Genomic DNA, 18,813 nt, shown 5'->3' on the forward strand with positions numbered 1-18,813 from the left:
CCGATGTTTGAATAGCAGTCAAGACTGGCTTTACGGCCTGTATTTTCTTGGTATAATTAAACATATTAAAACAGAAGATCCTCGTCCGTGTCGTCGAGGACGTTGGCGCTCCGAGTGAAATCGTGAGAGACGCGTCCGTCCAGATGATCGTGATGTCGCCGCTTCGTCTTCCATTCCCGTATCTTCTTAAGGCGATAGACGTCCTCCCGCTCGTATTCGTCGAGCTCGGTGACGATGTAGGCGAGGGTCCGTTCCAACCGCGGTATAATGACGTGTCGGAGAGCGTTTAAGCGACGTCTCGTCGCCCTGACTGCCCGATCGAGGATCTGGAAATTGCGCTGCAACGACGCCACGTCGACCAGCAGATCGATCGCCTTCCCGTAATTTATCTTTAGTCTAGCTACCTGCTGACATATATCGAGCGGTTTTACTTTGCGCGACGTACTGACAGCGAATAACATGTATGGCGCGTGCGGCACGCACTTGTTGACCGCCTCTAGCTAATCCGGCAAACTCGAAGGGATCGGCGCCGCTACGGAAAGACTCGTAGATCCATAGTCGAATTCCACCGATCATCTCCTGTCTGGATTGCACCTTGGTCTTGGCCTTGTCGACCGCCTGCAGGACCAGCTCGTTCACCCCACCTGTCGCGTACGTGACTTCGACCAACGAGAAGGCCGCGTCCCTCATAACTTGGCCGAGTTGAGATTTGCTCTTGAGTAACTGCCCCGTGATCGCGCGAAATCGGATTAAGAGACCGTCGACCCGTTTCGCGAGGAGATCGCGTCCCCTGCGGGCGCAGATCAAGCGGCATTTCACATTCGTGTACGAACTGGACGTCGGGAAAACCGCCAGTCTGTCTACGATCTCCATGATTCTTTCGTTCTTTCGACGACTCCATCGTACGCGTGAATTATGACGATCAGTTTTATCAATTTTTTCATAACGAAAAAGATTACGATTTTCAATTTTAACTGTAGGTATCGCTGTGTCGTCAACTGTATTCACGTAATACAGAAAGATATAGACCTTCACACATGAGCATCGGTGGTTCAGTGGTAGAATGCTCGCCTGCCACGCGGGCGGCCCGGGTTCGATTCCCGGCCGATGCAACTTAATTTTTTTCTTTTCTTTTCTTTTTGGTAAAATTTATATCTAAAATATATATAAAAAATATATAGGAAACATATTAAAAAAATTAAAACACGTCCTCTCTTTCTTGAATGATTATAGATCGTTCGCGCATGGACAAAAATAAAGTTGCATCGGCCGGGAATCGAACCCGGGCCGCCCGCGTGGCAGGCGAGCATTCTACCACTGAACCACCGATGCTCATGCGTGACTCTCATAGCTTTAGTATTTTCACATTAATACCACGTTCTCGTTTTCTAAACGACCGCTTTCAACAATTTATCATATCTAAAAACGGTAATTTAAATTTCAAGATAGAAAACCGCGTATAATATTTTAAACCATTTATTGTTGACAAACGTGTTTACAAAATTACCATCTGCCGACGGTTATCTTATTGAAATAAATTATGAAAACAATTTCAAACGATGAATTTTTATTAAACAGATTATCCATGTTTGTTTATTAATATTTAGCCTCTACCAAAGTTAATGATTCAAATCCCAATACTGTTCGCCGTACTCTCCATTTTTGTTACCCCATTTCACCTAAAATGTAACAAACTATAAATAAATTACATTTAAATAGATATGTTAATAAATCGATCAATATTCAAGATGTTACTTTGATTAACGATAGAGTGTTCTAAGACGTTCTAAGATGTGAAATATAGAATAACGTTTACGTATAAAATATGATGATTATATAATGCTAGGTCTACAATGCTCCTATTCTCCTCAAATTCGATTGCGCGTGGTCCATTTCCTACGATTCACGACCCACGACTCGCATTGTAGACCCCGCATAAATGGCATTATATGTGTACAAGTGAATAATATTCTTATATTATATACTTATATGTATAATCGTTAAATACAAAAGGTGTGCGTACCTTGCCGCTATAACGATTATTGTCAAAATCTTTTCGTTCGAATCTTTGTTCCCATTCAGTAGGATTCTCACAGACATGACCAAATTCAACTTTAAGAGGTGCCAGATGTTCCGAAAATATGTCTCTACATCACATAAGATGAACGTCATCGAAAGTACATTTACCATTTTTTGTCATTTTGAGAATAAATATTATTATATTAAACTTTATATTATTATATTAAACTTACTTTAAACAATCTACAATTCATGTTAGAATTTAGGATTCTATTTAAACTGTTGGGCGGATAAAACGAAAAACATTTAAAAGTACACGACATATAAAGTTATAAATAGAATTCTATCCTAAAATCTGAGAGCCAGGTATAAATCGTTTAAAGAGGTCTTTACTCACTGGAAGTATTGCCCCATCGACAAAATATCCTCTGTTCTTTCCTGTCTTGAGGTCTCTTCTTTATTCGCAATTTGTAAATTTAATTGTAATTAAATATAAAACAAATTCATATATATATATAATATTATAATATGACGCACAATATAGAATCACGATTCACTCGTGACACGATACTTACTTGTTAAAGCCATTTCTGTAAGTTTTTCCAGTAAATTGGCCGTGACAGAATTTACGACAAGTATTAACGTTGCGATTTGTGCCAAAAGTAAATTGTAATTATATTTCGTTTGCATTGTTAAATCTAGTATATTACTTTGAAACTTGCAATGTGAGAAAGTAAGCAACCCGTTGACGTCTCGTTGAATGAATGCCAAGTACTGAACGCGTATTGAATAGGAGAAATTATGGTCTCTACGCCTTACGACTTTTTTTCGGATGGTACGCTCTATTTAGTAGAATAGTGAAAGTATATTAGCGTAATGCATCATTGTAGAATCTATTTTAAAATGTAAAATATCTTTTACGAACAGTATATACTATAATAAACAGGACAGTTGCAAAATTATTCCAAAAATTATAATTCTCTATTTTGCATAGCATTTTATTTCTCTCTGTAAATTACAATTAATGAAGCAAACACTTAATCAAGATTAAATGACTGCAATGTGAATTCGTCTGGCGAAGCCAATGAGAAGTATATAAATATTCGTATAAATATTATCAAATTACTTATTATTCATATTTATTTTTTAAATAATTTGTGAGATTCATTAATTTTTTTAATAATTTGGTGTGCACATTTATCTTTAATTATTACAGAGGTTTTAATATTGAATTATTCTTGTCGTGCCATGCTTCTGCCTCTTCTTCTTTGTCCTTGACGTCCTTGTCTTTATCGCAGTCCCCAATTCCACTCCGCTGAAGACAAGCGAAATAAAAATTACATAAACCTCTCTTGTTAGTTCATTCATCTTCCTGATCGAATACCTCGTGGTCTCCATTCTGTAATAGAAAGTAAAGTTGAGGCTGAGGGATTATTTGAGATTTATTTGTCAGAAAAAGAGACTTGTTTTTTTTAAAAAGAATAAGAACAGGAGGAAGAGATAAAGAGGAAAAAAAAGAGCGAAAAAGCAAGAGAGCGAGAAAGCGAGAGAGCGAGAGAGCGAGCGAAAAAGCGAGAAAGCGAGAGAGCGAGAGAGAGATATATATAAATTAGCTAAAGAATTACCTGGAAAACTTTGATGCTCGGGTGTTCTGGCATTCAGTTTATGAAAGATTAAATAATTACTAAATAAAAGAATAAAAGGAAAGATAAATTATTGCAAAGAGAATCGTAATTAAAACCAAGTAAGTAAGTCGTGGTCAAGCTCCCAGAAGCTGAATAAGCAAAAGACGATTCAAAAGATGATTTAGAAATGGAGTATGATATGTAACTCCGGCCAGGGTCACTATAATCCTTTCTTCCCGATTAATTAATATATAAGTAACGACAAGATCGGCAGATCGCTTTGGAATCTCATGGTGTATAAGTATACTCTAAAGTACGGCGTGTCATTACTTAGTGCGTGGATCCTAATCCCTTGAAAGCATAAATCTCGAAAAGGCTTTTTCTTAACGGTTACGGGCACAAGAGATCATGTGCGAAGAGATAGACGGCCAAATCTTTCAAAAATACATTTTGCAAAGTGTCTGTTACAAAGTCGGCAGAGTGCCAGCAGACTTATAACAGGATCTGCTAAAGTCCGTATCAGACTATAATACGGATAAGGATTGAGATTAGATTAATATTTGACCGATCAGATCAAAGTTTACTAAACTTGAGATTAATTCTTTTTATTTTTAGTAGTTAAATTTTAATCCAATTTCAATCCCTATCCGTAGTGTGATACAGGTTTAACGGAATATAATGGCAGATTGCAAAACTAAATTAAATTTGCATTCTTATAACTGTTTAAATAACATATAGGGTAACTCCGATATATACGCCGGACCTAAGAAAAACTTAATTTATTGAGTACTATTTAATATGTTTAAGGCAAATAAATTATACCAATAAAAACTTTATACTGTTTACTACTACAAAAAAATTAGAAATATAAAATATTTATTCTTTATTTAACAAAAATAAACTTTTAGAGACCTTTGCATTTTTGTCATATATCCTATTTGCCATTTATCCCCCATTTATTTATAGGGGTGGAATAAATGATATTCATAGGTAGAATATACGCCTTATAAAAAATGACAAGTAATGTTTATAAATGAGACAATAAAATATAATACAGTGATCCCATTTGAGATAAATCATATGTAATCAATTGTTTTCTTTTCTAAAAAACGAAATGCAATTTTGAAGTTATTAATCGCGACATTATCGAGATATAGAATATTGCACCGATAAAGGAGAATTAAGAACACGCTGGAGAAAAATGAAGCATTAAAGAACCGCATTTTTCTATTTTAGATTATTCTGGGGAGTCGTTTTCACAGTCATGAGTCTTACAAACAGTATTACAATAATCACGTTAATGGCGGATTAAAACCAACGACCGCTTTGTACGAAATGCCCAAGGAATCGTATTACAACTCTAATAAAGGTGACATATGAGATTCTAAAGCAGTATTTTAGACATTTGACGCGATTGTATTCCGTTCAAAATTAATTAATTCAAAATTCATTTTTTAAGTCACACAATTTATATCTCAGAAATTATTTATAATATCTATATTCTTGCGATCTTAAAATATAACATTTTAGTAGATACATCATCTGTAGATAACGATATACATGCGAGCGAGGATCGTTTTGGATTTTCGGACGTATGGCAAGTGAGAAACGGCGACGATAATTACGTTAATGTAAAGTTCTAAAATTGTCGTAAAAAAACGACATAAAATTCCAGGAGAAATTGATTCATCCAAAAACGGCCGTAAACAAGGATGACGTGTGGCTGTACATCTTCCAGTGGTAGGAGCCGAAGTTCTCTCAGGGTTTACGAATCGAAGCTTGCTCGTGAGTGAAGAAAAGACACTATATATATAAATCAGAGTTTTACAGTTCTTTAATATATATATATAAATAATTTTCCAGTCCTTAACATTCATATACAATACGAATAAAAAAAATTATAGAATAAGTATACATAATATATAGATCGTAGGACGGGAGCAAGTATAGAATGTTACGAGAAATATCGCACAATATTGTTCCATTTTCAGAGAGGAGAACGCTAAGTGCCAGGTAATCGACGTACCCGGTGAGGGATACGTCGCGATGTGCAAGCAGAAACACATTTACCGCGATCTCACTGCCATTTCCAAAACTGGCGAGATTATCCGTGATTACTTCTGACTTCTCGCGAGCTGTTGCTGTCACGTTGAGTACAGAGCCGGTGAGGAGAGTGCGAGAGAAAGATGATTCTCAGAAGATATCTCTCCTCGGTTTATGCGAAAGACATACGTATAAGTATATTTAAAAAAATAACTACAGATTTTTAAACTTTTTTTCACTTTCATTATTCACGTGGAGATAAATATAGTTGGCCACCAGGTTTCTTTAGAACGCGAGATCGAAGAAAATATTTGCTTTCACTTGTACTAAGACCTCTGTATAAGGACGTTGTACGCCGAGTAAGATATTTTGATAATCTGAAAGAATGAGAATTAAAACTGCTGGATTTATTAAAAATGTTATTACAATTGCTAATATTACCGTGATATTATCTTACGGACCTTCACAAACGATTCGTTGGACAAAGTAACTATGTGTCCGCTAGTTATCTTGATTGGTCTCTTAGCTCGCGTAATTATCATCAAAAGGGTCTTCATTAAATCAGCAGGAAGCATCGGCCAATCCATCTCGTAAACAGCGCTCTCGATTTCAGTGCTCTATGTATATTTGAGAATAAACTAATTTTAAAAAGAGTTTACTAAACTGGCTTCGAGTAAGTTAAACATTCCTACAGAAGATAGCGGCTTTAAAAGTTCAAGATTTTTTAAATGACTGACCTTTAGTGTCACTTCGTTACCGAACCAGCAGTACAAATAAATCTGCATAAGCATGCAACCGAGGTACGACGAGCTCCACGCGAACTCGAGGCTCAGCAAGTTCTTCGTCAACATTTTGTAGATGCTGAGGCAAAGCACCGTCGAGCTTATGGTGAATTGCACGAAAATCATTATGGTGAACACCGCATTGATGCGTTCCGCGAATCTGCACCATTATATGATTATCCCTTTCAATTATACACTGAGAAAACAATATTTTAATCCAAGAAAATATTTTATTAGGTGGCTCCTAATAGCATTATTTACTTACTTTTTACACATATTTATTTAATTGAAATAAAAATATCTAATTCTAAATAAATATGTGTAAAAAATAAGTAAATAATGCTATTAGGAACCACCTAATAAATATTTGTTTGGATTTTTTCTTAGTGTATATATAGATATATTTATTTCCTTTTCTTCACGCGCGAATAAGCTCTTATCTTCACCTGTACACGAAGCGATGATGATGAACGAGTTCGCGGATCAGTCGCTGCTCTCGCGCTTTGAGATCGTTCTCCGAGGTACTGCATTTCCGGGCCTCCCGCAGCGAATCCGGCAACGTGCGAGCGCGATGGCAGAGTATATCCAGTTGGGCGCAGGTCTGGATCATGAAACCGGAGATGAGTGTCTCGTGGGCGACGCTGGCGTTCGCGCAGACCATCAACCCGATGGTCTGGTGCAACATAGTCGCCCAGAAAGCGGCCGTTGACGAGATGTCGTAGGGCACCCAGTCAGACAGAGGTAAGGTCCGAGTGTTGATGAAGAACTGGAATTGCGCGACCGTGGCGAAGAAGACGGCCGACTCGTTGAGTATCTCGCAGCATATGGTGATTATCCTGAAGAAACAATGGAGAAATATTGGGAAAATCTCTAGTGGAAAAATGTCTCAGAATTTTTCGTATTATTAATCAGAATTTTTATGAAAATTTTAAAACTTTCTCAGGATTTTAAGATTTTCCCAGATTTTTTTATACAAATTGAAACATTTTTTCAAAACACAAAATAATAAAATCTAAAATATTTTAGAAGTATCTGAGAAATTTAACATATTTTATTCAGATTTTCTCATAAATCTAAAATATGAGAAACTTTTAGAAAATTGTTCACCAGGGATTGGAGAAGCATGAGCTGTGCGAACGTGTTGTTTAAATAGAAACTATTGGATCCTAATACTTATATAAATATTTGTATAAGTATTTAGTCATTGATTGCCGAATCTCCAATCGTTCTCTTGGATTTTTGTCTCGCTTAAAAAGATCGTTTCAAAAATAATAATATAAAATTCAAACATAGTTCTTGTAAAGTTAAATTTCACGATACGCACTTCGCACTGCGATCGAAGCGTCGCTGGATATCCATTTCGCGATCATCCCTGGGTATGCAGATGTCCTTCAGCAGCATATCGGTGAGATCGATAATCTCGTCCCGATGTAGCGTCAGATTCGTCACCTTGCAGCTGACGCCGAGCACCGATAAGAACAGCGAGAATTTCTCGATGAACGTCTCGAGATCCTCGATTATGAAGCAGTCGACCAAGCCGCAAAACGTGAACGAGTAAAGTAGAAAATTCATCGCGATAGAATAAACGATGTACGCCCAATACTTGACGGATGTCAAGTCGACGGGTCGCCAGTATCCGGTGTACGTCAATAGCGCGAACGACAAGGGAAGAGTATGCATCGTTCGCGGTTAAGAGTTCGAAGAAAGGTCTCGAAGATCTTAAGGTATCTCGATAAAAATATTTCTTGCGAGACAATATTTCTTCTGAGAATGCTATTATATTGCACAGTTTCCATTTCTTGACATTTCATATCGTAAATTTTATATTCTTACTTTCTCTCTCTCACTTAGGAATTACTTTAACTTCCATGGTAGATAATTCATCATGCAGAAATAAGTTTTCTTTTTCTAATCGTTTCATGAAACATTACATACAATTCTACAAAGACTATCGTATGCTATTATAAGGGACATGCCACAGTTATTACGATTGTTCCGCCTTATTTAAAAATGTACGTTATAGCATAAATTTACTATATGCTCGCTATCCCGCTGTCATCGTCGCGATCGATATACGCGAGCCTCGGATCTCAACGTTGGAATACTTCTTAATTTTATATACTTTATATATATAATAATTACTTCTCGAAACTTCAAACGACCATATTATATATCCATTAGCTTTGCATTTTTAACACAAATGCGAATTACGAGAAAAATATCAAGAGCCGCAGTGATGTGACAATATCATCAAGTTGGATATTGAATTAATGATGACGTTATTATATTGTGTGCGTCGGAAAGCAGAAGACGTCTGGACATTCGCGGAATAATATAGCGACAATCCGGTTATTGCAAGAAATGTTGTCTTCGAGTATCCAATAATATACAATAAACGTAGCATAAAGTATACGCATTGCAGAGGCCGATACACATTCTCTCTCTAATTTTTTCTTTCTTTTTCGTATTAGTAAGAGAATTCACAATTTTTTTCTGAAAATCTTGCGATATCCTTTTTATATCGCAATTCTCAACATGGCGCAATTAATTCGTCGACATAATTCCTTTCTCGTCCAATCCGAAAGGACTTTCATCCTTCGTCGTAAGATAGACGGTCCCCTGCCTGAAAAAAAAGAAAAAAGTAAGTATTTTGTAATCATACATTTTAAAAAGATTGAAAATGGGGGAAAAATGGTTAAAAAATTTCTCATATCTCATAATATTTTTAAGAATTTTCTATATTTAAAATTTGCGAATCTATTTTTCTAAAAAATTATTTTAAATTTCAAACCTTATAAGTTTTTTTCGGAAATTACAGAATAAAAAATGTTAAACTATTTTAGATTTTACATAAACAAAGAATTCTAGGGAAAATGTAAATTTTTTCTGCATTTTTGAAAAGTGTTCCAATTTGTATATAAAATCTGAGAAATTTTCTAAAAAGTTATAAAATCTATAGAAGTTTTGAAAAATTACATGGTAAATTTTAAGAAAATTTTTTACTAGACTATATAATTTTATAAAATAACAATCTATTCTTAAATTATTTCTTTAAAATACAGAATTTTTGTACTGACACACTGGTCGGAGTGGCATATCCCATAACGGTCCGTGTATTATTATTGCATTCGCCGTAGGTAAAGTCAGATAACGAAGGACAATGCACGCCCAAGAAGATAGATTCATCGGTCAGAGACTCGGCATAGAATCTCCAGGAACGATGGTGACTGCAGAAATCTGAAACGACAAAAATCGAGATGTGAAAAATATAATCTGCAAGTATATAAGTTTATTTGTAAGTTCTTAGAGAGAAAATATATATACCCTCTTCGCTGAAAAATTTGGGGCGTGGCGGACAACCGGGTTGTATGCGTGTACCACCGTTTGGAAAAAAGTCCACTGTGCCCGTAGTCTTGGAGATACCATAAAATCCAGAATCCGTGTGTATGATATCCACAAAACGAGCATCGGAAGACGAAAGACTAGGCTGGAGAAGATGGAAAAGAGGGCCGGCCGGATCCAGTCCTATATATATACAAAAGTATCTTTATATAAATATGGCATTTGTATTTATGTTTTAATCGAGATTATACACAGAGAAAAAAATGATGTAGCAACAGCATTAGAGCTAATTGGAAATAATCTTTTTAATTCAATAACAGTATTAATGAAAACAATACTTATTTTATCAAAACAAAAGCATGACGTTTAAATTAACAAGATTATTTCCAATTAGCTCTAATGCTGTTGATGCAATATCATTTTTTTCGTATATATATGAGGCATTCTCGCTGAAATTTTCAAGTTTTGACCCTGACCTACTCCAATAATTGAGGGGAAAAAAGAGGGGGCAAAAATTATCAAAGTATTTTATGTAACACGTGCATGGAAAGTTTCCACTTTCCACGCACTTGCAACATAAAATATGGTGTGCAAGCCGTGCGTAAAGATGAAAATTCCCGGGTGCGGTGACCGCACTCGCCTTCGACTCGTGCGTCAACTCCGCACCCGTGAATTTTCATCTTACAGCACTTGTTACACAAATAACTATTAAGATCTTTCGTTATTCACAAAAGTATTTCAAGGTACTTCAGTTCTAAATATAGCAGAAATAAAATCAAGATAAAATCAATTTTGATAAAAAAAATTGGTTAGACTTTCACCTGTAATTCTAGGAATTTGAAAGCTGACTTTTCTGCCGATATAACCGGAGATTTGGCTACCCATGGAGTGTGAGACAATGTGCAATTTTTCCGTATTAAAGCCCGAGTTTTTCATCTCATCGAGAGCAGTCGCGACAGCATCTGCTATACGAGGGGCACTCATCGTCACTATTAGGTACGAGTTGCTCGCTAATTTACCGTAATCCACCGCGATAACGTTGTGATCATTTCTCTTTAAGTAAGCTGAAAAAATGAAAATAATTTAAATGCTTTTCGTAATGCACACATTATTTGTCGTCAAAGTATATACCTTCCACCACTGTTTGCACGCTCTCTTTTTCAAGATGTTCCGTGTAGCCGTGAATATACAACACCGTCGGCTTGCTGTTGTCTATTCGAGATGTAATCGCGCTGGCATTCTCCAGCGGGTAGTCGGCATATTCGTCCATAGTGGTCCTAAAAGAGATAAATATTTTGGATGAATACTGAAAATAGATTTATCGGAAATTAATTTTATCTTGCGCCGACGAAGATATCGTTCCAAAAAATGCAATTGATTTCTTTTATCTCAACAATTTAATTTCAAGTGATAAAAGTGATAAAAGAAATCGAGTGTAAAAATAAGTACCCAATATAAATACGTAGAAAAATGCTGTCGTAGTCATCCTCGCCAGACGCTCTGCCTACGAAAAAATAGATTTGACTAACTTCTTGTGATCAAATTTCTCAGTGGTCGAATCGGTAAAGACGCCAACAAAATCCCCTGGTAGAAAAATGTCTCAGAATTTTTCATGTTATTAATTAAAATTTCTATAAAAATTTTTGGACTTTCTCAGAATGCTAAACATTTTTTAGATTTTTTTATACGAATTGGAATGTTCTTCCAAGTTTTTTTTTTTAAGAAAAACTTATTTATTTTTTGACATTTTCGAAAAATGTAACATTGTAAATGTACGACATTGTAAAGAGCACAAAAAGCCATAAAATTTTTGTATAAAACGTATATCAAACATTTTTTGATATACCTTATATTTTCGAAAAGAGATATTCGCTAAAAATAAAAAAAGTCCGTTATTTTCGAGGAGTTGTTTCATCCCCTAAACGTTAAGATAAGCAGCTAAAAAAAAATGTGGGTCTAATATTTTTGGATGCTCTACAACATATCCAAAGTCTATCAAAATTGAGGGACAGTTCCGATTGTTCCATTGTAAGCCTCAATTCTTTGAAACTGAAAAAATATGAGACATTTTTTCAACAGGATCTTTACAATGATTTAAAAAGAATTAATGCTTATTAGCATCAAAATTTCAATATAAATATTATCGTTTTGTATGTGGATTTACTGTTCTATAACAAAAAGCTGTGTTTTAAGACCGACAAATAACCGACGCGCAGTTTACTAACAATAAGTTGGAAAAAGTATACAAAATTCGCATAAAAATATGATTATTATACTACAAGATCCAGTCCGATCAAAAATAGCATCTTCTCTAATTAATTGCAACTTCTTTTTCTTGTGTCCATTGCTTATATCTAAACAAGACAGAGGAAAAATAATTTGTAATAAAATATTTCTTCAATGTAATATAAGAATTTTCTTAAAATACTATTTACTTGAGATTTTTGAAATTCAGTAAAAGAGGTATCATTGATGTGTAATAAAATAATTGTATTTTAATTCTTAATCATATATATATATACACACACACACACACACAACTAATGAATTTTCTTAATCATGTATTGAATTAAAAATCAATACTTACCAACTGCAATCGCGTATGTTATCACAATGGTGAAAGCAAATTGTCGAAAAGTGTGACTTATCATTGTGGCTCTGAAATCGATTCCACCAACAAAAAAGGATTTCTGGACAGACCAAACTTGAAATTTTTTTCTGCGCACAGCAATATATAAGCCACGTTGCTAATTTATACACTGTTAAATTTATGAGACATTCCGTTATCTAATATCGCCCTGTTTGCCTTACTGCGTATAAAGACTGTGTATAAAGAACACACACGTGTCAAACGTCGGATAATCTTCTATCTGGCAGAAAGTTGATTATGCCGAATACGAGCATATAATAAAAAAAAATTACGAACATCGAAAAAATGGAAAAGAATGATTATTAATTGATTATTATTGAATGATATATAGCGAATATGCACAATTATTCTCACAAAATTAATTAAATATATTGAAAATTTTCATATTATTTATAAAAACACATTTTTATAACTATTTGTAAGAATGCAGATAGTAAAGTCCTAAAATAAGTAATTCTGAAATAATAATTCTAAAATAAATGTAAATTTAAACAACTTTTTAATACTTAATTGTTTATAGGCCTAGTTTTACATTGACCGTTTGGTACGCTTACCATCAAGTACTATATTCGTATCAAATCCGTATCTCGGGTTATATATACCGGTGATACCGAGATTTGATAAGGATTTGATACGAATATAGTACTTGGTACGCGTACCAAACGGTCGGTGTAACCTAGGCCATACTTTCGAAATACCTGCTAATTTTGCGAATTTCACTATTTCCACTAAAATGCACAGCAGCTGTGACTCGCATAATGTACATACATATAATTTAATGATAATATTTCATGGTCAATTGTCACTTTTATCACTCGAAAATGTGTCACAAATGTAGATATATATCAGATATGTATATAAAAATTATATAATTCCGTTGATTAAAACACTTGCAGTATGTTTAATCTTTATATATTTTTTAAAGATGCACAATCATTGGTAACACATTTCATAGGAAATATGTCATTACAAAATATTTTACAGGAAATATGTTAATGCTTAATTCTTTACGTTCTTTTTCACAACATATATTTACATAATTAAAATAATAACTTTATATTATTTTGAACAAGAAATAAATTATGGTTTATAGTTTATATTACAGGTTTTGTGTATTGGTCAGCAGTATATTGCCATCTCTAATAATTGTCGTATCTAAGAAATTTATTAAATTGCTTTTTTCGGTTGCATATGTAAATTTCACAATCGAGGATGATAATTATTAAAGTCATTTAGTATGTTATAATTTTTTATTTGGAAATTATTGCAAAAATGTTATCGACGTATTTATAAAAAATGGGAATCACAAAAATCTCATGATTTTAGGTAGCATGTCTCAAGGACATCCATTACAATATCTGCAAGGATAGGTAAGAGAGAAGACCCCATGGGGCTGCCAGAGAAATCTGTCCATTAAAATAAAAGTTTAGAAGATAAAACCGAGTCGATAGCGTATAAAAATTGTGTTAAGTTCTGTCACACGGAAGATATGTGGTTTTCCACCCCTTCTTTCCTTTTAAAATTAATTCTTCGGGGATGTTTGTGAATAGTGCTATAACATCAACTGAGACAAGTAATTTATCAGCACTATAATTTTCGTATTACTAATTTTAGTCACAAAGGAGAGTAGGCCTATTCTGCAACTCTTAACGACAGTTTCGTTATCGTTATATTTGCATTGCGCAGATATTATGTATGATAAAAAAGCAACGACAATATAACGATAACAAAACTGTCTTTAAGAGTTACAGAATCCAGTTATATCTTTAATGTATAATTTAAGTTTCGGAATAGCGTCATGTAGGATGTTGTGAAGGAAACTGGCTATATATGTTGTGAAGAGGACTACCCACCGCGGAAACAATGATTCGCAACGGAAAACCGTTTTTATGAATCTTAATATGTCTTATACAAAACTAATCCTAGTTATGGCATTGCGCCAAAAAGTCAAGAAACTAAAATATTAAACATTAATTAGTGGAAGTAGTAGAAGAGATATAATTAATAAATAATATAAATTAGAGAACTTACAGGTTTTGTGTGTCATGTAAAACGTGACAATGTAAAAGATGAGTGTAGAAAACTTGTCAGTATATATCACTCGCAGGTTGGCTTGATAACTTCTAAATCAATGTTTGCAATGTTTATCACAACTATAATTCGACCATCTACCGGGCCTACCGGCGAATATAGATTTACAATGAGGTTGTTCTGCGAAACATCTTAATTATAAAGACTGATAATAGAATTATTTTCGTTCTATTATCAGTCTCTATAATTAAAATGTTCCGCAGAACAGCCACATTGTAAATCTATAACTTAGTTTACACTTGATAAGCCCACAAACCATGGTCGAAACGTTGTATATTTGAATATTATATTAATAAATGGCCAGTTGGGTCGAATTAAACCATCTGCTTTAGTCTTCGATAAAAATAGTAGATTTCTATATTTAATTTTATATCTAATCTATGTTTACTATATCTAAATTGCTCATAAAGCAATGAGTGCGACATCGTGTCACACGATGTCCCATAATTCTGTCAGGTGCTCACTTAATCGCACTATGTTAATTTATATACCGGTAGATTTATGGGATTGTCGCGGATTACCGGTGGAAATAATTATGTGTATCTCCTTAACGTGCAAGGAAGTAAATCAGAGGGGAAACGGTCGACCGGAAAAGGCTAAATTTTAGTCACCTCGCTGTGACGGCGAGTGATAAATAAACTGGTCACACACAAGTACTGTTCGAATTATTCCAATTTATTTTCGTATAATTAACGATAACCGATTTTGATAAATATTTAAGCTTCTTTTGTAAATAAGTTAACAAATAATCAGTTTAATTATAAACATATAAGAAATAGGAAATTACTTCCGTATTTCTCTCTCTCTCTCTCTCTCTCTCTCTCTCTCTTTCTGCCGATTCCTTTCGTTGCTTAATCAGTGTAGCCTTTATTTTTCGCTTATTGTCTAAGGCCGGTTCTACAATCAGTCGTATGTCGAAGTCGGATGTCGGAACGTAGCCGATGGTCCAATAAGAGAATTTCTTTTTTGAAAACGAATTTTCCTCATTGGACCATCGGTTACGTTCAGACATCCGACTCCGACATACGACTGATTTTAGAACCGGCTTAACGGTTGTCAAGTAAAATATCTATTCAACTCAGTATCTTGCAATGTAAAAAAGTGGAGGTGTATGTTTGCTTAAAATTAATTAGGACAAGTGTACAAATGGATCCTTAAATGCTGAACACTCGAGATCCGTACAGTTTCATATCTTTGGATTCTCGGGAGTGGGATGTTTATATCGTTCGATATTCTTATCATAATTTCTGGACCCTCAAAGATCATTCAAGATGCATGAAATTCTCTTGGATCCTTATAATTTCGAATATCCTGACGATTTTCGCACTTATAATAAAAAGCGTAGTAAACATCGATACACATTTATCCCGCGTATCCACTAAATACAGTTGGTAAGCAATTTATATTAATCACAATACAATGCTGATAACTTAGCACTAGTGACGCATTTAGCCGATCGCATTTAGCATAAAATTTTGCGTATAGTCATATTCGATCGTCGGTATGACAGACTGAACGAATTTCAGAAAAATTATAAGGTACATGTGTACTCCTAATTCTCCACCGCCCTCCATCACCGTCTCCATGATTTTCTTCATCACTTCAGCGTGCCTGCGCAAACAATGAATCGTTTAACTTAATCATCCATCAAAATTCGTGAATCTAACTAATTTAGGTCGGATACTCTTTCGCCCTTTTACCTGCAGGGATGAACAGAAGCCATAGGAGGACCAGGCATGTGCGGGTGGATCTCCATCGTGACCGTCTTTTTAGCGTGATCTTGACTAACATCTTCGTACATCTCTTCTGCGCTAAGCGGTTTCCGATTCTAATGATAAAATAATTAGTATAGTGGAAGGAGATGCAATCATTCAAAGATTTAAGAAACCAGGAAGAAATAAATATGCGTCTTACCTCATTGTATCCAAACAACCATAATCTGGGTGTTTGATAATATTTATCGTATGTAATGTACAAGTCATAGGTGCGAGTGCGAATAATCTCTCCCTCCGTAAACGAGTCCCGCTTCTCGTGGCTAGTTTTCTTAGAGCTTTCCGTCGCCGCGTGCTATAAAGACAATCGATTTTTACAATTATTAATTCAGGAAATTCTCCTTCTTCTGCAGATTTGTGTTTGCTACCTTATCCTGCTCATCCAGCATACCGCTGATTTCGAAGGCCTCCATATCAGCGGCGTCCTCGTCATCCTCATCCTCGTCCGCATTGTCTTGAGATGGCTCCCCCAGCGACTCTTCCAGTGCCATTTCCGTCACTCTTTCATCCAGACCAGCGACACTGGCGTAATGATGGGTGTCTACCCAACCGCCTTCAGGATCGTCAGCTTCTATAATACATTCTTGCTCGTTGCTGTATTCCATCTACAAATGCAGAATAAACGATATTATTATATACAAAACTAAAGAGAAAAAATTGCATGCTACTTATGCAAGCATGATGTTACCTGCTTACATCGCCGAGTGCAAGGAACATTACGAGTCAGTAGGAATTGTTTGCCTTTTGGTAAGTAAGACTTTGCCCTATCCTCGTCGCCGGTCGCCCACTGCCACGTGGGACAATGATGCACCAAATGGTCGCCGGCTGCTACAAATTCCTCTGGTGTCAAAACACCCGTTTCTCGGAATTTGCTTTCCTTAAAAGAGAACCGTGCGATTTTACATGAATATAGAATGTCTAATAAATCACAATGCAACGATAAAGCTAGGTAAGAAAAATCAATAAGAATTATATAATAGTCAAATCTGTTAAAAACACATTTTGTGAAGTGCCTACTACAAAATTAAATCAACAGTTTTACACAATTGTTCACATAAATACTGAATGTCCGATAAATCACGAAGCAACCGACGAAAAAGCGTTATGTAAAAGAAATCGATAAAAACTATCCAGATAGCTAAATCTGTCGAAAATAAATTTTGTTAAGTACAAATTTTATCGGCAGAATACAGAATGATAGATTGACTCCAGAAATCAAGCAAAACCTATCATATTGTCGCCATTTAAATGATCATCTGTTTAAATGGTTACAAACGTTTGTTTGGTTTCTACTAAAAATCTACTGTCAGATTATGTCAATAGTAATATCAATCTGCCGGAATACTTGGCTCAAATCTGCTGGCAAACTAGTGGCATACTCCCAGGTAGCCAAACCAACGCAGACAGATTTTCAGCAGAGCTCAGAGCCTGCAGTAAATTTTTAATGTCAGAAAGGCAACTCACACAGAAGCTGCTCAGTCAGACGATGTGGTCAAACTGTTTCCAGAAAGACAGAACCTGCTGACAGGCAATATAAGCAGATTGACAGCAGAAATCATCCAATCTGCTCATATTGCCTCTCAGTAGGCTCTATCTGCATGGTTTCTGCTGCCAATCTATTGTCTAATTACGTTAGCAGACTCTGCTGGCAGAATATGAGTTCTGAATGCAGTTGATGTCAGTTTGCTGACATGTTTTTTAATTTGTTACCAATCTGCCAACATACTGCTATGATTTTGCTTACTGGAGCTGTTACCACTGTGCTTAATGAGTACAGAGTGACTTTTTTATCGGTGGTATAATCTTCGAGAAGTAAAGAGAATCCATATCCTGCATATTTTATTCGTTTCTCTATTTTTTTCTTATTAGTTACATCAGATTTCCTGTGCATCTCCCTTCATTGTTCGGCACTAATCAAACCAAAATATCTAATCTACTCCAAATTATCAACGTGCAATTTCCGGTGCAGTAAGTGAATGGAAATTACCTTCAGCACCGGCGTCAAGTATTCAGCGACGCCCAGCGCAGTGCCCTTCACGGAATTTATTACACTTTGCATTGTTGATGATTTATTCGCGGCGATATCGGAGAGAGAAAGAGAGCCACACACACACACGCGCACACAGACAGGCAGCTGACAGACTGAATCTGTCAGACTGTGCAAGAGAGAGACAGAGAGAAAGAGAGAGAAACAGCAATGTTGCTCAGCGGAGTCTCATCCCAGTCTACAATGAAAGAGCTTTTCCTTCTTGCGTCGCGATGCCCGCTCGTCGTTCGCTCTTTCCCGGCTCGCCGGATCGATTCGCGTTCGAACGAAGTGGCACGCAAACCTCGTCCGACAGGTAACCACGGCAAACCACCGCGGACCGCGGGACGCGAGAAATCGGTAGATGGACGGTCGGACGCCGGACGTCGCCGCACTGCCGGCACTGCCGCAGCAAGCTGGACCTCCTAGGGATTTGGGGAATCAGGCGAGCTTTCCTTTCCCC

At 35.7% G+C, this 18,813-nt stretch overlaps 5 protein-coding genes, 1 long non-coding RNA gene and 2 other non-coding genes across 10 annotated transcripts; 2 read left to right on the forward strand and 6 right to left on the reverse strand.

Moving 5' to 3' along the window:
* Positions 1–23: 23 nt before the first annotated feature.
* LOC139819388 (V-type proton ATPase subunit D-like) lies at positions 24–888 on the reverse strand. The gene is made up of 2 exons (XM_071788688.1): positions 484–888; positions 24–404 (listed from the first exon to the last, which is right to left on the reverse strand). Exons 1-2 carry the CDS (start codon positions 871–873, stop codon positions 66–68), a joined length of 729 nt encoding a protein of 242 aa, XP_071644789.1. The 5' UTR covers positions 874–888; the 3' UTR covers positions 24–65.
* A 153-nt stretch (positions 889–1,041) lies between these two features.
* On the forward strand, positions 1,042–1,112 carry Trnag-gcc (transfer RNA glycine (anticodon GCC)). The gene has a single exon. It is a non-coding gene; the product is annotated as a tRNA-Gly (tRNA).
* A 149-nt stretch (positions 1,113–1,261) lies between these two features.
* Trnag-gcc (transfer RNA glycine (anticodon GCC)) lies at positions 1,262–1,332 on the reverse strand. The gene has a single exon. It is a non-coding gene; the product is annotated as a tRNA-Gly (tRNA).
* A 140-nt stretch (positions 1,333–1,472) lies between these two features.
* LOC139819335 (uncharacterized) lies at positions 1,473–4,075 on the reverse strand. Its single transcript, XM_071788588.1, has 4 exons — positions 2,570–4,075; positions 2,417–2,461; positions 2,024–2,147; positions 1,473–1,679 (listed from the first exon to the last, which is right to left on the reverse strand). Exons 1-4 carry the CDS (start codon positions 2,707–2,709, stop codon positions 1,620–1,622), a joined length of 369 nt encoding a protein of 122 aa, XP_071644689.1. The 5' UTR covers positions 2,710–4,075; the 3' UTR covers positions 1,473–1,619.
* Positions 4,076–5,446: 1,371 nt separating this feature from the next.
* Positions 5,447–8,157, reverse strand: LOC139819271 (odorant receptor 94b-like). Its single transcript, XM_071788492.1, has 5 exons — positions 7,794–8,157; positions 6,916–7,305; positions 6,425–6,629; positions 6,149–6,304; positions 5,447–6,064 (listed from the first exon to the last, which is right to left on the reverse strand). Exons 1-5 carry the CDS (start codon positions 8,147–8,149, stop codon positions 6,014–6,016), a joined length of 1,158 nt encoding a protein of 385 aa, XP_071644593.1. The 5' UTR covers positions 8,150–8,157; the 3' UTR covers positions 5,447–6,013.
* An 809-nt stretch (positions 8,158–8,966) lies between these two features.
* On the reverse strand, positions 8,967–15,050 carry LOC139819272 (phospholipase A1 member A-like). 2 transcript variants are annotated; one of them, XM_071788493.1, is made up of 8 exons: positions 12,399–15,050; positions 12,088–12,165; positions 11,261–11,315; positions 10,943–11,088; positions 10,633–10,875; positions 9,794–9,994; positions 9,547–9,706; positions 8,967–9,092 (listed from the first exon to the last, which is right to left on the reverse strand). In XM_071788493.1, the coding sequence occupies exons 1-8, from the start codon at positions 12,460–12,462 to the stop codon at positions 9,014–9,016; spliced, it is 1,026 nt and encodes a 341-aa protein (XP_071644594.1). In that variant the 5' UTR covers positions 12,463–15,050; the 3' UTR covers positions 8,967–9,013. The 2 variants fall into 2 exon arrangements, with proteins under 2 accessions (XP_071644594.1, XP_071644595.1); XM_071788494.1 differs by lacking the exon at positions 12,088–12,165.
* On the forward strand, positions 8,973–16,816 carry LOC139819279 (uncharacterized). Of its 2 annotated transcripts, none has more exons than XR_011733665.1 (4): positions 8,973–9,110; positions 9,607–9,744; positions 10,645–10,807; positions 16,678–16,816. It is a non-coding gene; the product is annotated as an uncharacterized lncRNA (long non-coding RNA). The 2 variants fall into 2 exon arrangements; XR_011733664.1 differs by having other exon boundaries at positions 8,976–9,110; positions 9,532–9,744.
* Atg3 (Autophagy-related protein 3) lies at positions 15,207–18,751 on the reverse strand. Its single transcript, XM_071788497.1, has 6 exons — positions 18,312–18,751; positions 17,013–17,201; positions 16,693–16,929; positions 16,467–16,619; positions 16,253–16,380; positions 15,207–16,163 (listed from the first exon to the last, which is right to left on the reverse strand). The coding sequence occupies exons 1-6, from the start codon at positions 18,381–18,383 to the stop codon at positions 16,001–16,003; spliced, it is 942 nt and encodes a 313-aa protein (XP_071644598.1). The 5' UTR covers positions 18,384–18,751; the 3' UTR covers positions 15,207–16,000.
* Between the last annotated feature and the right edge of the window lie 62 nt (positions 18,752–18,813).

Source organism: Temnothorax longispinosus, chromosome 9 (assembly GCF_030848805.1).
Source record: "Temnothorax longispinosus isolate EJ_2023e chromosome 9, Tlon_JGU_v1, whole genome shotgun sequence".
NCBI lineage: Eukaryota > Metazoa > Arthropoda > Insecta > Hymenoptera > Formicidae > Temnothorax > Temnothorax longispinosus.

Coding starts and splice junctions, on each gene's coding strand:
- LOC139819388 (XM_071788688.1), bottom strand. CDS start 873: ATGGAGATCGTAGACAGACTGGCGGTTTTCCCGACGTCCAGTTCGTAC. Junction 405..483: donor TAGCTAGAGGCGGTCAACAA/GTGCGTGCCGCA, acceptor ATATGTCAGCAG/GTAGCTAGACTAAAGATAAA.
- LOC139819335 (XM_071788588.1), bottom strand. CDS start 2,709: ATGCAAACGAAATATAATTACAATTTACTTTTGGCACAAATCGCAACG. Junction 2,462..2,569: donor TATCGTGTCACGAGTGAATC/GTGATTCTATAT, acceptor AGAGACCTCAAG/ACAGGAAAGAACAGAGGATA. Junction 2,148..2,416: donor TCGATGGGGCAATACTTCCA/GTGAGTAAAGAC, acceptor TATGTGATGTAG/AGACATATTTTCGGAACATC.
- LOC139819271 (XM_071788492.1), bottom strand. CDS start 8,149: ATGCATACTCTTCCCTTGTCGTTCGCGCTATTGACGTACACCGGATAC. Junction 6,305..6,424: donor GTAACGAAGTGACACTAAAG/GTCAGTCATTTA, acceptor AAATATACATAG/AGCACTGAAATCGAGAGCGC. Junction 6,065..6,148: donor CCAACGAATCGTTTGTGAAG/GTCCGTAAGATA, acceptor TCATTCTTTCAG/ATTATCAAAATATCTTACTC.
- LOC139819272 (XM_071788493.1), bottom strand. CDS start 12,462: ATGATAAGTCACACTTTTCGACAATTTGCTTTCACCATTGTGATAACA. Junction 10,876..10,942: donor CGTGCAAACAGTGGTGGAAG/GTATATACTTTG, acceptor TCATTTTTTCAG/CTTACTTAAAGAGAAATGAT. Junction 9,707..9,793: donor CAAATTTTTCAGCGAAGAGG/GTATATATATTT, acceptor TTGTCGTTTCAG/ATTTCTGCAGTCACCATCGT.
- Atg3 (XM_071788497.1), bottom strand. CDS start 18,383: ATGCAAAGTGTAATAAATTCCGTGAAGGGCACTGCGCTGGGCGTCGCT. Junction 16,930..17,012: donor GCACTCGGCGATGTAAGCAG/GTAACATCATGC, acceptor CTGCATTTGTAG/ATGGAATACAGCAACGAGCA. Junction 16,164..16,252: donor GCTTCTGTTCATCCCTGCAG/GTAAAAGGGCGA, acceptor TTGTTTGCGCAG/GCACGCTGAAGTGATGAAGA.